The sequence below is a fragment of the Peromyscus californicus genome, unplaced genomic scaffold, assembly GCF_007827085.1.
Source record: "Peromyscus californicus insignis strain IS unplaced genomic scaffold, ASM782708v3 Scaffold_9__1_contigs__length_137607984, whole genome shotgun sequence".
NCBI lineage: Eukaryota > Metazoa > Chordata > Mammalia > Rodentia > Cricetidae > Peromyscus > Peromyscus californicus.
Window position 1 is genome coordinate 10,736,296 of NW_026294617.1, and position 17,653 is coordinate 10,753,948.

Here is a 17,653-nt window from a genome sequence, read left to right on the forward strand (position 1 = left end):
CAGGTTTATCTCACATTGTAAATGTTCCTGGCTTTGCAAAACAGCCAATAGCAGATATCACTAAGTGATTAAAAACCTGTTCTGGATCTCAAGGAGCTGGAAGAATCCCACCTGACAAGAAGGCTTATGTTACTGTGTGTGTACTGGAGTGTATGTGTGGAGGTGGTAAATGCTGGAGTGTATGTGTGGAGGGGGTAAATGCTGGAGTGTATGTGTGGAGGGGGTAAATGTTGGAATGTATGTGTGGAGGGGTAAATGCTGGAGTATATGTGTGGAGGGGGTAAATGCTGGAATGTATGTGTGGAGGGGGTAAATGCTGGAATGTATGTGTGGAGGGGTAAATGCTGGAATGTATGTGTGGAGGGGTAAATTCTGGAATGTATGTGTGGAGGGGGTAAATGCTGGAGTATATGTGTGGAGGGGGTAAATGCTGGAGTGTATGTGTGGAGGGGGTAAATGTTGGAATGTATGTGTGGAGGGGGTAAATGCTGGAGTGTATGTGTGGAGGGGGTAAATGCTGGAGTGTATGTGTGGAGGGGTAAATGTTGGAATGTATGTGTGGAGGGGGTAAATGCTGGAGTGTATGTGTGGAGGGGTAAATGCTGGAGTGTATGTGTGGAGGGGTAAATGCTGGAGTATATGTGTGGAGGGGGTAAATGCTGGAGTGTATGTGTGGAGGGGGTAAATGTTGGAATATATGTGTGGAGGGGGTAAATGCTGGAGTGTATGTGTGGAGGGCGTAAATGCTGGAGTGTATGTGTGGAGGGGTAAATGCTGGAGTGTATGTGTGGAGGGGTAAATGCTGGAATGTATGTGTGGAGGGGTAATGCTGGAATGTATGTGTGGAGGGGTAAATGCTGGAATGTATGTGTGGAGGGGTAAATTCTGGAATGTATGTGTGGAGGGGGTAAATGCTGGAGTATATGTGTGGAGGGGGTAAATGCTGGAGAGTATGTGTGGAGGAGGTATTTGCTGGAGAGCATGTGTGGAGAGGGTAAATGCTGGAGTGTATGTGTGGAGGGGTAAATGCTGGAGTGTATGTGTGGAGGGGTAAATGCTGGAATGTATGTGTGGAGGGGGTAAATGCTGGAATGTATGTGTGGAGGGGTAATGCTGGAGAGCATGTGTGGAGAGGGTAAATGCTGGAGTATATGTGTGGAGGGCATAAATGCTGGAGAGTATGTGTGGAGGGGGTAAAATGCTCTTACTCCTCCTCTGCCTGCTGATTCCATTGCAGATCGGTAGTTCTGGGCCAGTTGTAAAAGCAGAATATTTTCTCTTTGATGCTGCACAGGCTCTTTCTCCCATCCACTGCACGCAAACAGATTTACAAGCTGCATGCTTTCAGGGGACGTCTCTCCTGCCCACCTACTTGGCACACCCCTGGACTGAGCACTTTAGTAACACACTTCAAGAAAGGGAAAACTCAGCTCCGTTTTGTTCGTTCATCCTTGCGGGTCTGTTTCTGGGTTGTGCTGCACTAATTCAGAAGGCAAACTATTTGTTCCCAGTTCATCCAGGCAACAGCTCTGGGGCTCTTTGCTCCCTTGCTCTGCTGGGTGTGTAAATACAGGGAAGAAGTGAGCTGCGCTACCAACTTCTATACTGATTTTGGATCCAGATCTGGGTGGGATGGTTTGAATCGTTACCAGCATCTGGCAGCATCTCTGAGTTTTTGCTTTGGGAACTCCATGAAAACCAGTTCGATCTCCTTCTGGTTTGTTTGTTTGTTTATTTATTTTGACAAGCACTGATGGTTTGCAGTAGGTATCCGAGGCACCACTACAGAACCTGCTGGCAAAACACCTAATTTTCAGTGCCAATGTGGAGTTGCCAGAGACTAACTGTCCTGTTCTTTGCCTTGACACAGCCTTCTTTTGTGCTTCCAAGTGCCAAAAAAGTTCTTGTCTTTCCTTTTCCAGTGTACAAGAGAGTCCTGTTTTGCTTAGATGTTCTGTTCCCTGGGTGGAGCGAAGACAACCAGCAGATAAACAAAGGGTGCCCTGAGCTCCCTGGGGAAGCTCTGTTGGAACCATGGGAAATTACATATACAATAGGAGTTTGAGATTTCTTGTCTTAAAAAAGAAAAAAAAATAAAGGAAGAAAGAAAGAGAGCGTTCATAACTCTAAGCCATAATTCCTGGCACACCTGCTTGGAAGTGCTATAGGCATGCTATCTAGTTAATTTATTTCAGACTCATCAGAAATAAATGTTGGTAAGTTTTACGTTTTGGTGAGAAGAGCAGAATAAATCACAAGGAACTCTGATCACCTCTTGCATGCTTTATCTATTTTTAAAAACAAAAGTCAGGAAGCATAGACTCTATTGTTCAACACTCTTGTCTGCGCTATGAACCATGTTAAAGTCAACCTTTCCACTTTCAAGTATCACAGATTGTCCTTTATTATTCAGGCTGCATCCAATATTTCCCTTGAATGCATTCTCGGCAATTATTGGCAAATTTAAATAACAGATGACTTTCTTCAAATATCAAATCTGACAGTGAACCGTGGAGTAATTACAAATAATAGCCATGTAATTTCAGAACAAAGGGGTTTAAATGTAGGAGTTGCTGTGAGACTGAAAGGGTGGAGGGTCACCTATGGCTGCTATCTGTTTCCTCCTCAAAGGCCACACACCATGATTTGCCCCCAGTAGTGTGTTTATGACAACTGTCTCTTATTACAGTGGGCACAGGGTCCCTAGCGCTTGGTAATTACTCATTGCCTTTACAGCAATCCCCAGCCTTCCCAAATAGAAACCACATGCTCTAATAGACAGAATATATTCAAAATACCTCTTAATTTGTTTAAGAAGGAGAAAGATGCAATGTTAACTGCAGGCTAATTCCTTGTTCCTGAGAAAATTACAGTTGAGTGTAGACTTCAACATCAGTTGAACCATTGACCTGGAGCCGAGTTATTGGTGTCTCAGTCCAAACCTTCAAGGGTGGTAAACAAACTCCCAACTAAGGAAACACCCCAGATTCTATGTTTTGAGACCAGACACAGACTCTACTCATCCTGTAACAAAAAGTTCCAGACAGACAAGTCAAATAAATCTGTTATTTCCAACACAGACACTGTAGATTTTCTTAAAGTCATCCTGCTTTAGGAAAGAAAATGAGAGAGCAGCATTTTTTTAATAAAACATTGCAACTTCTGCCTTTAAGATTGGTTGACTACCCATTAAGACATTTTTCATAGTACTTTAATGCCCAAAGATTTTTTAAAAAAGTATATTTCCATAATTCTAATTATATATATATATATATATATATATATATATGAGTTTTGCTTGACTGAGTTCTATAAAGTAATATATCGATAATTGCTTGGAATTGTCCATAACTGAATCACAATAACACAATTATGTGGAAGTCTTACCCCCCAGGTGATTTTATTTAGTGTATCAAGGTATCAAGTAGTATAAATAGCACATGTGTTGATTGAGCCTGTTTAAATGCTGTTGGAACAGACTGGGGAATATATTCTGGTAGAAATTTGAAAAGAAAGCACCTACATCTTCTTTTCCTGCTTATGTCCCTGTGACAGTCTCTGCAGTGTGGCAAAGGCTCTGTTCATATTAATGAGCACACTGATGTGCAGCAGTACTGTTTACCCTCTATCAGCAAAAACCCAGAAATGCAATCGCTTAGCACTTCCTGTTTGTGCAGGGGGGAGGACAGAGCTCCAGCGAGTTTTGCTTGACTGTGTTCTATAAAACCTCCTTTGCATGAACTGTTTAAAAAATCGTCATTGCTTTGATTCAAGTGTTGGACTTCACCATTCTGCACCCACAGTCAGCCATCACTTGAAAGCAGTAACTGGTGAATTTGGTGTTTATTTTCGTGAAATCAATTTGTTTCAACAATTACCAGTAAAGTATATAATATTCCCACATGTATAAAACATGCACAGAGGCATTAAATTAAGCTTACACATAAAGTAACTCATCAACAGCAAAGTTAAAAAACAAAAGTATGATGCTTAGCAATTTGATATTATAATCCTGCAAGACTCAAACTGAGTAAAGTCTTACTTAAAAGGCTGAAGTGTCACAACGGTTGGCCTTAAAATATACTTAGAAATATTGGCACATCTGTGAGAAGGGACATGCTACTTTATGGACAAATTGTTGGTTAAGGAGAATAGTATAGGACCACACCAGCTGCGGGGTTCTTTCAGAAGCAGACTTTTCACAGCCTCTCCTCTGCTTCCCATACTTGGCCATGACATGCAGAAGTCAAGCCCTGAGATAACCGAGGAAGATACAACAACAAGTGAGCATGTTTCCCAAGGATGGGGGTTTCATGTGCAGGAAGGCTAGCACAGCCACTGGTGTGAGGGGAAGTCAGAGGACGTGCTCATGGTTCATGGGAACCAGCAATGCAGGATGGGCTACATTCAATTGAGTTTCCTTTGCAGGCTTAAAATAGAGCCATTGTAAATTATGTCAGTCTTTCTCAAATCATGAAAATGATTGTTAAAAAGGTCTCCCAATACACAATGTGCATTGTTGTGTGGCTTTGATGTGTGAATGATGAGAGTGCATGATATAATACTAATGAAATAGTGGAAGAGCAGCCACAGACTTTCCCCACAAGGAGAGTTGATAAAGGTGAAGTCTGTGGATGAGGGAAGGCTGTTTACTCTGTCTTCATGCCTCCGATCTAGGATGTTTTAAGTGCTCTGAAGTTTTCCTGCTTACTATATCTTTAATTTTTCAGATCCTGCTAGTGTTAGTAATCAGGTGGAGGATGTAATATATTTTGGACCATGACTTCTCCATAAATATTTAAACACAACAATATTATGCAAAATATTGTGCAGGGGGGGATGGAAAACATGTACGTTCTCTGTGTGAAGTATTTGTGCTGCTTTGCAGACATTTGTCAGTTGGATGCCTTGCTTTGGAATCTAGTAAAATGGAAATTTTTATGTTCAGAGCATCCAGATTGGTGACTCCCAACTTCTATTCCTGGCTTCCTAATTGAAACTACTCTGGGTAAACCACTTGTGATACTTGCTGAATTCAGAAGCAATTGCCATAAAGCCTGAGACTCTTTTTTGTTGTTTGCACACAGGTGAGGTCTGCCATAAATCCTATACTCAGTTTTCAAACCTTTGTCGTCATAAGCGCATGCATGCTGATTGCAGAACCCAAATCAAGTGCAAAGACTGTGGACAAATGTTCAGCACTACGTCTTCCTTAAATAAACACAGGAGGTTTTGTGAGGGCAAGAACCATTTTGCGGCAGGTGGATTTTTTGGCCAAGGCATTTCACTTCCTGGAACCCCAGCTATGGATAAAACGTCCATGGTTAATATGAGTCATGCCAACCCGGGCCTGGCTGACTATTTTGGCACCAATAGGCATCCTGCTGGTCTTACCTTTCCAACAGCTCCTGGATTTTCCTTTAGCTTTCCTGGTCTGTTTCCTTCAGGCTTGTACCACAGGCCTCCTCTGATACCTGCTAGTCCTCCTGTTAAAGGACTATCAAGTACTGAACAGTCAAACAAATGTCAAAGTCCCCTCTTGACACATCCTCAGATACTGCCAGCTACACAGGATATTTTGAAGGCACTATCTAAACACCCACCTGTAGGGGACAATAAGCCAGTGGAACTGCTACCCGAGAGGTCCTCTGAAGAGAGGCCCCTTGAGAAAATCAGTGACCAGTCAGAGAGTAGTGACCTTGATGATGTCAGTACACCAAGTGGCAGTGACCTGGAAACAACCTCGGGCTCTGATCTGGAAAGTGACCTTGAAAGTGATAAAGAGAAATGTAAAGAAAATGGTAAAATGTTCAAAGACAAAGTAAGCCCTCTGCAGAATCTGGCTTCAATAAATAATAAGAAAGAATACAGCAATCATTCCGTTTTCTCAGCATCTGTAGAGGAGCAAACCGCGGTGTCAGGAGCTGTGAATGATTCTATAAAGGCTATTGCGTCTATTGCTGAAAAATACTTTGGTTCCACAGGACTGGTGGGGCTGCAAGACAAAAAAGTCGGAGCGTTACCTTACCCTTCCATGTTTCCCCTCCCATTTTTTCCAGCATTCTCTCAATCAATGTACCCATTTCCTGATAGAGACTTGAGGTCGTTACCTTTGAAAATGGAACCCCAATCACCAAGTGAAGTAAAGAAACTGCAGAAGGGAAGCTCTGAGTCCCCTTTTGACCTCACCACTAAGCGAAAGGATGAGAAGCCTTTGACTTCAGTCCCCTCGAAGCCTCCAGCAACATCTGCCACTAGTCAAGACCAGCCCCTGGATCTAAGTATGGGCAGTAGGAGTAGAGCAGGTGGGACAAAGTTGACTGAGCCTCGAAAAAACCATGTATTTGGAGAAAAGAAAGGAAGCAATATGGAAACAAGACCGACTTCAGATGGCTCCTTGCAGCATGCGAGACCCACTCCCTTCTTCATGGACCCCATTTATAGGTAAGGATGATGGGAGAGGATGGTGGATGAAACAGATGTATGAAACAGAGATTGTATACTATATCAACATTTCTTCTTCCAGATCATTTATTGTAATTATTATCATTATCATTAACAGTGGATGAAGTTTAATCTTGAGAAATCAACTTTTATTCAGAAGTTGACAGGTCTTAACCTATTTGGATCTATTTTTGGATGTCTCTGAAATTGAGGTTTTAGAATAGGCCCACAGAACTTTTTTTAATCCTGACAATAAACTTATTTTTAACATTATTTGGGGAGTGGAAAATATGAGAAAGCCATCTTTAAAGCAAGCTGTCAAACAGCAGAAGAATGAGGCTCCCGAAGGATTAGCACAGATAGGCATGGGCATGTAAACAGATTGCTTATTTAGAATAACACAAGACCTAGAGCAGCCTGAGTCTCCTCTTTGCTAACTCACTGACATATCTTAAGTATGTGGTGCTCAATTCTTTTTCTGAATAAATCTCTTAGAACCCCAAGGAAGTAAAATATTAATCACAAAAATGGCTTTGTATATAGAATGATTCAGTTGCTTAAAATATGTTTCTATTTAATCTCATTATCCAGTTTCCTTCAAAATGTGTAGGAATTCTATAGGTAAAGCATATATTTTTAATAAAATGTGTTTCAGTAGTATACTGTAACAATCACCATTAAAATGATTTGGTTTTTGAGTATTAATTTTCTTTAGCCATTATATTTATTACACCTTTTACATATTATGAGAATTTTCAATTTACTTCCTAATTAAAAGTTGAATATTCTCAAGACTTCATGGAACATATGGATTTTTTATTGAACTTATTTAAGATAGGATTATTTTCATATTGTACCCGATATTTCTGAATGAAGAGATTTAGTGTTGTTCTTTCATTCAGTAATACTGATGTATGTCCGCTGATTTAGTAAGTGCTAGAACTGAAAGTCCTCATCAGTCAGTGCCTTTGACCCATATTATCTACAAAGTATTTGAAGAGTTTGCTAGTATATGAAAGGCTGTCCCCATCTCAACAAGAGAAAGAGAATAACACAATACAAAGGATACATGTATTCAGGAGGCTGAGGCAGGAGGATCACAGGTTTGAGGCTGGCATGAGGCTGTGTAACAAGACCATATCTGGGGAAAAAAAAGGCAGTCTAAAATGTCCTTGTGCTACCAATTTCAAGTTTCAACACTGAGAAAGTATCTATTGCGTCATCATCATTACCTGTGACTTTTCTCAGCCCATGTTTGCTGTCTTCAATTTCAAGACCCCAGACCTTTCATTTTATGAAAGGGAAAGTTCTTAGGAAAAGCTCTGAACTCCAATTAGTGCCAGTCTGGGTTGGAGCTCAATTTTGCAGACCCCTTCAGTTTTTCAGATGTTTCACCTGGAAGTGGACCTTTTAGCCTACTTCAATAAGTAAAATAATACATGTAAAACATAATATAAATTAAGTTTTTAAAAGATAATTAACAATAGCCAGTAAAAATTAATCCATCTTATTTCACTTCCTTATGTACCTAACTGCAAATAGGATGTGGAGCATGTTTAAGGTTTCTCCTTTTCTCCAAACCTACTTCCTACCTACCTGAGAGAGAGAGAAAGAGAGAGAGAGAGAGAGAGAGAGAGAGAGAGAGAGAGAGAGAGAGAGAGAGAGAATATTTGTTTATTTATATACCTATCTCACACGTATGATACATATAAATGTATATAACTGAGCATATCTTAATATCTGCTACAGTGGCTAGCTAACTTAGAAGTCCCCTTATTTCCAACAGGCAGTTTCAGGAGAACTAGAGGGGATATTTGGGGATGTAATTTTTGGTAGAAAATGGCTTAAATTAAATTTGCCTACTTCTTCCCAACCATTTCAAATTCTTCAAACATTCTTGCCACATCTGAAATGGAAGAATCCTAAAGTTGTACAGATGCCTGTAGCTCAGCAACTCTGCAGGTCTCAAACTCCTCTACCACCCGAGTCACTGAGTGGGGTTTTCTGTTGTAAAGGGGACTTTCTCCCACTGTGCATCCAGAAGTGGCTGGTGTGTCCTTCCCCAGCAGAGGTCTTCTTGTGTGTCCCAGAGAAAACTTCCACTGGCTTTGCTGTGTTGAAAGACAGTGCCTGTGCTGTGACTGACTCACCTCCCAAATCTAACTTTAACCTTTCAGAGTAGAGAAAAGAAAGCTCACCGACCCACTTGAAGCTTTGAAAGAAAAATACTTGAGACCTTCCCCGGGGTTCTTATTTCATCCACAAGTAAGTATTTTGGATTTGAGATTTCAAGCTTGTAAACTAACTTGTTGATCCCCGAAAAGCAGGTGCAATGGAATGAAAGAAACTTTAAGAACACTAGGATTTCCTATGACGCTGCTGTGGAAGAACACAGGAAATTCTAGCAGGACTAAAACCGAAGCTTTTAAAAGAAAAAGGCATCAGTATATGTGTAAAAATAACATAGTTTGGGTGTTAAATTATTATGTGCCTTAACTATTTATTGAGCTAAAGTGCATGTTGGAGTGAGTAGAACTCAGTTAAGGAAATAAATATTGAAGTTATCTTTTGTGTTTAAAGTTTCCTGATACAAAGATACAGATCACACTGCAACTTGTCCCAGCTTCATGAAGGTCACTCTTGTCCTTTTAGTGCTTAGATAAAAACAGGAAATGAGTCTACCTGACAAGTTGTTACCATAGAGGGTGAAGGAATTTATCTAGACACCACTGGGCATTCCAGTGAAGGTCTGTAATTGCACAAGAATTCAACACAATACACAGAGCTATTTACTGAATGGAGCCAGGCCCATTTATCAAAATACATACAGTTTCTCTTTGCAAAGGGGCATACTGAACAGTTCTATCTCCCTGCTCCATCTCTGCATTGCCACCCATTTAATTATGTTTTTGAAAACTGGTTTACATATCAACCCACAGCTACAGAATTGTATTGCAGGTGCAACCATGATGTCTGGAATCTGATGTTTAACTCACATTTCATTTTGTTTTGTTTTGTGTTTAAATGATAAAAGCTCTGATCTTTAAAGATATCAAAGATTTTTATGAAAATTCCTGACAATTTAGTAAATAAATTTGTTCTGTTGTAGTGTGTCCAAACCATAAATAATAGTCCTATAATTAAACTAATGAAAAGCTCTTCAATTTATATGTAAATACATTAATTTGTCTTGGGATAGGAATCTTGCCTGCTGTCTTGTGTCCTTACTGTTTCAATTGTCTTCTTTAATACCCAAACAAGAGTATGACAGCAAAGATACAAACATCTGTTTTAGCTATAAAAATCTATTTTTTGCTCCAAATTCTTACTCTAATTAAAATTGAGAAAATATATGTTTTGTTATCAAAAGTTTCAGAAACATTCCATCATGGATTTTTATATAGGAAGGCTAAGGACTGATACTGTTTACATAACCCTTGCATGGAAAAGACCCAAGTGCTGAGGCAGTAAATGTTTATCAGTAAATATTTGATATTTATACTGACCTAAATAACACTTGCAAGGGTTCATGGGCTAATAAGCCTAGATACAATATGCCCCGTATTTCAGATATTATGTTAAAAATACAACTCTTTTGATATTTTCTTTCCTAGTTATAAATAAAGCCTATATGAGTCTATATTATTATTGTATACATTCAATAATAGTGACCAAATTGCTTGCATATTTTGATAATATAAAAACCCTAGTAATTAAGTACTTCAAAGCTGAGTGCTGTAGGTCATGATAGAATGAGGGAAAATGGGACTGGGGTTTAGTGTCCTTGAGCAATTTGGTCTCTCTGGCTGTTAGTTTTCTTCTCTATAAAAACTCTCTGGAAGTTGATTTCAAGATTCCCCTGTCATCTAAAAACTGTGGCTAGCCTAGGTTAATGTGTCACTTGATAAAGTGGGTACATTCATTTACCAATAATTGCATATGTACAGGACTGTGCTACAAATATGGAATTCTCATATACTTAATAAGATAATATGAAGGAATGTGTTATATTTTAATATTCTCAAAGGCAACAAAGAATAAAACAGACAAGGGATATGCCCAGAGCTCAGAGCAGTGATGCCTCCTTCTGCAGACTCACTCAGGCATGCTTGTGGGACCACAGAGGAAGTGTATTTCTTTCCACCTTCTGAAATAGGTTGCTGTGTAATGCAAATATTGTATATGATGGGCAGGGATGCTACAGGGGACTTTGGAGGAGGAGAGGAGGTAGATATTCAGGGTACTTAATTCACAAGTTGCTAAACCTAGGTGGGGAATCAAGCAGTTTTAGTAAGCAATACTTAGTAGGGAATTTTCTGGGGTACATGCAAGAGGAGCTCAGCTCTTCCTCCAAGTTTATGGTCTTTGGAGAAGTCAGTTTTCTTAAAGAAAACTACTCATGTCCTGGGGTGTTTGATTTTGTTTTGGTACTCTATCAATTCTATTCTAGCCTCAACTAATTGAAAACCAAGGATTTGGGATTAGGAATAATTGAGGCACAAGGTGTTATTACTACTTGTAATTAGCGAAAGTCCTTTGGTTTGAGGAAGATTGTTCACCTCTTTATGTATAATAGGAGACCCCTTGGCCTTACAGGGCAACTAATTGCAGATTTACAGAGCGGATATACTTGACCCAGTGCATGGTTTCTGAAAGGACTGAATGGAGACCCTTATGAATGAATGCACATGGCGAGCATAAAGTCATTGTAGTAAAATACCCTCTTCTTATGCCCTGATCTTACTTTCTAAGCCATGGTTTTCTAAGCATGGCTGCCCCATGTACCTAGGGCTATTTAGAAAGATGATTATTGTGCCTTTGGCATGACCTTACTGTGTAGATGTCATGAGCCAACACAAAGGACTGGCCTCTGCTATTAGGGTTTTCCATGATTTTACAGCTAAAAAAATACTTGGGTAAGAACTTTGTTTTTTTACTTCACAGCTAAAATATTTTGAAACATGCATAGGAGTTGCTGACACCCGCTGTCTGTTTCTTGAGCTATCACACAACAAAGAAGATACTACATTCTTAGTTGCTTTAGAAAACTATGAACACATACATATACCAAGTTTGGATAGTAACGTGCCATGGAGAAGCCTAGTTTTGCATTTTTTGAAAAACACAATCACTCCCCATAACACAAACTGTTGACAATAATAAGTGAACAAACCAATAGATAATTATTTAATTTTCCCTAAAGATTGTTAGGCTATCTTACTTCTTAGAGAATTACAATGTCTTAAATTATGTCAAAGCATTTAGAAGATATATGTTCACATATGTCCAAATTAAGAGATAAATCCTTGGAGTCTATGTCTCCTCATTCATTGCTTGAAGAAGCAATTTGTGGGATGAGGCTATTAGAAGACTCTGCAGCCTTCATTTATTTTCATCTGGTGAATAAGTTACTTGACTAATGGGAGCACTGAGCACTGTAGAAGTTACCCTGGATGCATAGTTGAAAACTATCCATGGTGCTTTCTTTGGAACTATAATTTTGAAGAAGAAAGAATGACCACACCGAGATAAGATGGAGAGAATGCATCACGGAGTGATGTCACGGACTGTCCACTTTTTAATTCCTTGTTAGGGTTTTCGTCTTCACATTATAGCTCATTTGAACTAAAATAAAAATCATCGGGCAATTAAACTCCTGTGAAAGTGACTATTATCCATAGTTGGATTTTCCTGCACTTTTAGTATTATCCTTGGTTTTGTCACATTTTATTTTCACAGATTTGACCTTTTTTTATCTATATCAAAGACCCCATTACTTAAGTTTTCTCTCTTGTTCACTTACTTACATTACGTGAGTGTGCTTTTACTGCACTTTGAGGAGCTAAGAATAAGTTAAACATATTTAAAGTTATCGTTTACTCACTGCTGTAGAAAACCCACATGCCCTTTGCATTCGTATTCTATTTTGCTTCCAACAAGTCTTTCCTATTGTCACATTTCTTACTTGTCACCACACTTATGGAAGCATGTAATGAATCTCCTAACTAAGTGATCTTTTCAAGGGTAAAAACTTCAGGTTCATGGAAGCGCATCTAAGCCACTGAGGCTTTCCCCAAAGGCTGTGGCCATAAATGTCACAAGTAACATTGTTGTTTCTTCTTCCATATTTTTGTGGTCCAAGTGCCAATCTGTCAAGCACAGAATTCCGAACAACATTATTTTTGTTATGCAATTATTCCAATTTTAGTAATGATATATTTTCTGTATTCATGGCATGATAGAGACACAGTAGACTGGATTATGACAGGGAATTTCCCGATGCTTAGAAATGAAAGCAGAACTTGGGGCCATAGTCTTGCAATGAATAAGAAGAAAAGGAGAATATTCTGCCTTATTATGGATTCTGTGGCACACAGTAGGTGGCTTTCTTAGAGTGATGTTCATTCTGGTTTCTAATCAAGCTTGATTTCTATTATTAATTTTAGGAAATAGAGGAAACTCAACAGTGTTATACATAGATTTAATTTTCATTTCTAGAACTTTTACTCAGATAGAATTACATGATAAGTAAACAATACCAGATTAGTATAAATGCTCATTTCTCAAAGGATAGATTATAGTAAAGATCCAACACAGAAGTAATTTTCTGTTTCTGTTTCAATTTTGCTACCAGTTCCCACTACCTGACCAGAGAACGTGGGTAAGTTCCTTACATTTTTTGACTAAAGTAATGTAGCATTGAAAAGAAAGAGATTAATCTGAATGCTGAGCAGATGAGAATCTGGAGCTTTGGAGTGATAAGCCTGGAGCACACAAGTTCCCTGTTCATCCAACAGCAGAATACTCTCAATATAACAGGGCATTTAATAAGCTAAAAATTACTCATGGAATGATTTTATTTGCTAAAACACACTAATTCCACATAATTATACTTTGATAAGAGTGTTCTTCTATAGACTTTATATGGGAATCTTTGAAATGAATCATTAAGTAGAAACTATTATTATTTGGCGACAACATATTACAGATTTTTTTTGATAATGCCCTATGTAAGGTAAAACTTGAGCTGATATTCAGGGCTGACACTGGGATTCACTTTCCTCTGTGTCAAGACAGAAATGTCCCCTACATTTTGGAGACAGACAGAAAGCTTTAAGCTTTTGTACCTAAGGACTGAAAGGACTTTTCAGAATTAGGTCTCATTTCTGTAACTTTTGTTACAATGTATAAGTAAATCTAATTTTAGCTCATGATGCTAGGGATATGTTTATTTATTTTTTATACAGAAAGATAGACATGGAGGGAAGAATCCTCATTTTATATTATATCTCCAAATAGAACTTGATGGATAAGAATAACATATATCTCAACTTTTCCTTTAAGTCTTCATGTGTTTACATTACCAATCAAAGTGACCTGTTTCATAGGGACACCGACAATCTTGGGAAAGTTAAGGTGTCCTAAAGTCACACTTGTTTCCAAGTAAACTTAATTAAATAGAATATGGTAGCACTTATTTATTTCCTTTATCTGATATTAATTATTCTTTACCAGGAGTTCCTCCATTTTCTCTGTTGTAGAGTACATCATGAATTGGGAAATTTTCTCACTGTTATTGCACATTTAATAATTAAGTACATGTATTTAACAAGCATACAGATGTTTATTGACAGTGAGGGGAAAGTGTGATAGAGGAAAAGAAAGTCAATGAGAGAATGTGCAAGCCACTACTCTAATTATGCTAAGTTATACAACTGGTGAATTTCTTAAGAATATTCTTAGAACATTCTGTCCTGCATTTTCAGGATTCCTCCTCTGTTTTCTCCAGTAGAGGTCTGTTTTGAGCTTCATGTCTCAGTTTCCTTATCTTTCCTAAGGTACAATGTGACTTTGACATTGCCGCATTGTTAACTGCTTGACGCTTATGATGTTGATCCCTATACTTATGACTGATCATTGCACTCACGGGCAAAGCTGATTCAAAGTCCAAGCGAGGCCCCCTTTTTACCAGAGTAGTATCTGGAAATGCTGCTTTCCATCCAGTCGGTCTTCAAGGCTGTGACTTACACTGCAGTTATGAAATAGGTACTTGTGATAGATACTGAAGACACCAGCTTATAATTCTTGATGGTAAATAAACTCAGTGATTTTGTAATCATGGTTGTTGAACTTGCTCCATGAAGTGAGATAAACATAAAATATGAGTATTTACTTCTCCCTCAAATAACCATGGTTTTGAGGTTTCTCAAGATTATCAGGCGAACAAATATAGAAATCTACTGACTCTGCAAACTTTCCCATCCTGTTGTTTATGAATAGTTAGTTATGTTATGATAAAGTCATGTGTAATCTAATTGGGAATCATTCGTCCTCATGATTTATGGTGTGCTCGGATGGTCAGAGCATTTCACATAGTCAGGTTGTCATTTTAATAGTCTTGATGAGAAACTTTTTCAGGTCCTCAATGATTGGCACTCCAATAATAAACATTAAGCTAAGAGCTTAGATCCATGTTGGTGATATCTTGCCTGAAGAAGTGTTTTTTTTTTAAATATTAACTATTTGACTGGGGGTATAGCTACATTTTGGGGGAGGGGCTAGGGAATTGCATCTGAATAGTCTACATCAGTATAAAGTTAATAGTCTCTTGGGGACTGAAAGGGAGAGAAATAACTTCCTTTTCCAGACATCTGGCTCTAGATACTATCAACAGCTATTATATATGTGCAAATAAAAATTACTGCTCCATTGGAAAAAAATCTGTCATTTGAAGATCTTAGATTAGTCTAAGATATTAATGGGTCATGTGGCATTATATTGCTAAAATATACAGTGGGTATTTTCTTTCCTGTAGTTTCCCTATATTTTTATTTATTGCTTTACAATTTTATTGGATTTTTTCTAATTAAATAATACAAATTATATCTAGCCATATTAGTACATTAGTACATTAATCCTATTTCTTCTCAACTTTTAAAAATACTAGTCAGGTTTTAAAATGAATATCAAAATGTTTTATCTCTATATAAGATATGTTTCTTCTGGAGGGACATCACTTAAGTCAGACCAGATAGAAGGAGAAATCTGAGACTTTGGCCCATATATTAAATAACCCAATATCAATCTAAGGTATGGGCTGGATCAGCATTGTTCACAGAATTGCTAAACTATGAACTGGATGGTGTTTAAATTGCTTCTGTCTGTTCAAACAGGGACCCTTAGTCATTCTAATTAAAAATGAAGAGTGGTGTAAGAACAAATCCTAGGGAGAGGAAAGAAAGGATGCAGTGAAAGCGTTTATGTCTCCTCAGGGATATCCAGCCAAGGAGAGAGAGAGAGAGAGAGAGAGAGAGAGAGAGAGAGAGAGAGAGAGAGAGAGAGACAGAGACAGAGAGACACAGAGAGAGACAGAGACAGAGACAGGAAGACAGACAGAGAGACAGAGAGAGAGACAGGAAGACAGACAGAGAGACAGAGAGAGAGAATAGATATATGTATGAATGTGTGAGCATGTGTGTGCATGTCTATACATATGTTTACATGTGTGTTTAATGCTCAACTTCCATAGACTTTCTCTGTCCCAATTTTATCCTCTTTTTATTCGACAGCAGAAGTCAAAGCTGTGTGCAGCTTTTAAGAGAAGCCACACGGGTATTGGCTATTCTTTTCTCACTGTTTTGTTGTCAGATGGCTATTGAGTTCACAGTATGTTTTCTCATTTCTTGATGCCTTTCCCACATTGAAACCATTGGAGTTGGAGTAAGCACACTGACCTTCCTTTAAAGGGATCTAGCGAATAGCAGCTCCTAAAGCAAGACACGTTTCTCAATAGCCAATTGCTCCCGAATAACTCAAAGGACTTGTAGTTTTTGTGTGCTAGACATAAAAGCTCAGACTACTAACAGTCATGAGTAGGCTGCTTTCTATAAAAGAGGAAATGTGTTTCTTCAAGATGTATTGCTGCAGGAATTGGAGGGTGAGCAAGACGAACACTCAGATTATTTAAAGTTACTTGATAATGAGACATTACCCAAATATTAATTGTACATAAATAAAATATTTATAGCCATCAGCCATTCACCTACTTCTCTACCCTCTAAATGCATGAGAACATTGCGACCCTTACCTTGCTTGTTATCACTAATCAGATTGTAAACCAGATGTTATTTTTCAGTCAGTAATTTATTCTATGGTAGATAGATTATCAAAATGGTTTTCTGCAAGGAACAATTAGAAGGAATAAATACAGATAAAATAGTATCATAAACTATTCCTGAATTGATTTTTAATAAATAAAGTCAACATGCTAACACTGGCTGGAACAGGGTAATGACTGTGTTCGTCAGGGGCAGACTTTCCTCCAGCCTCTCTGAGCAGCGTCATCATTCCATATCTGTGCCCTGTGATCAGTATGTGTCAGAACCCTTCACAGTGACAAATGTGCTGTCCACTTGCATCTGTGGAGAATGTTTTAGCAGCTGAGTGATTATGAATCAAACCCTTGAGCTTAGAGCCCTTACTGCCTCCCAGTGCGTTCACATTTGTCGCCTGACAAGTAAATGTATCTTGACTTTCTTCTGAGTTTTTTTTTTTTTATGTGCTGTGTTTGATGAAGGACATTTGGCAAATTGGCAGTGGTACCCTGTACGTTGCAATTTGTAGCTAGCGTAAGGAGTCCAGGCATGAAATGAAAGGGCGGGTTCCAGGATAAAGAAGAAAGAGAGAGAGAGCTAACTAGAACATGAATAGTCATTTGAAGAATCAAACATACAATATATCATTTGTGAAAAGAAAATAATGTTTGAGATTTGACTTTAGGTTATGACATTCACGGTATTTTGTCTAGCTATGCATCCAGAAAGTGCACACATTGTTACTTTTCCTTTTGAGCTAGATGTGTTAGCTTTGCCTTTTAACTTGAACTTGGAAAATATATATCTGTCTCTGTCTCAATGTCTCATCAGAAAAAAAAAATAGCCTTTTGATTAGTCAGATGCTTGAATCTGCAGTTGCTCTCTAGATCCTGTGTCTACCACTGCACCTCATTGAGACATATGTGGGATGCATATGAAGTACTTTTTTTGTTTTTTCTGAGACAGGGTTTCTCTGTGTAGCTTTGGTGTTTGTCCTGGATCTCACTCTGCAGACCAGGCTGACCTTGAACTCACAGAGATCTGCCTGGCTCTGCCTCCCAAGTGCTGGGATTAAAGGCGTGTGCCACTACCGCCCAGCTATTGAAGTACTTTTA

The 17,653-nt window shown here is 38.5% G+C and overlaps 1 protein-coding gene across 8 annotated transcripts in view; it reads left to right on the top strand.

The window, feature by feature from the left end:
• The window catches only part of Mecom (MDS1 and EVI1 complex locus), a 560,554-nt gene that overhangs the window by 524,786 nt on the left and 18,115 nt on the right, over positions 1-17,653 (top strand). For 4 of the 8 annotated variants that reach the window (XM_052731452.1, XM_052731453.1, XM_052731456.1 and 1 more), the window contains 3 exons: positions 5,088-6,444; positions 8,622-8,709; positions 13,079-13,105. In XM_052731452.1, the coding sequence (XP_052587412.1) occupies positions 5,088-6,444; positions 8,622-8,709; positions 13,079-13,105 (1,472 nt within the window). The remainder of the gene's footprint in view (positions 1-5,087; positions 6,445-8,621; positions 8,710-13,078; positions 13,106-17,653) is intronic. The other 4 variants (XM_052731454.1, XM_052731455.1, XM_052731458.1 and 1 more) reach the window with 3 other exon arrangements.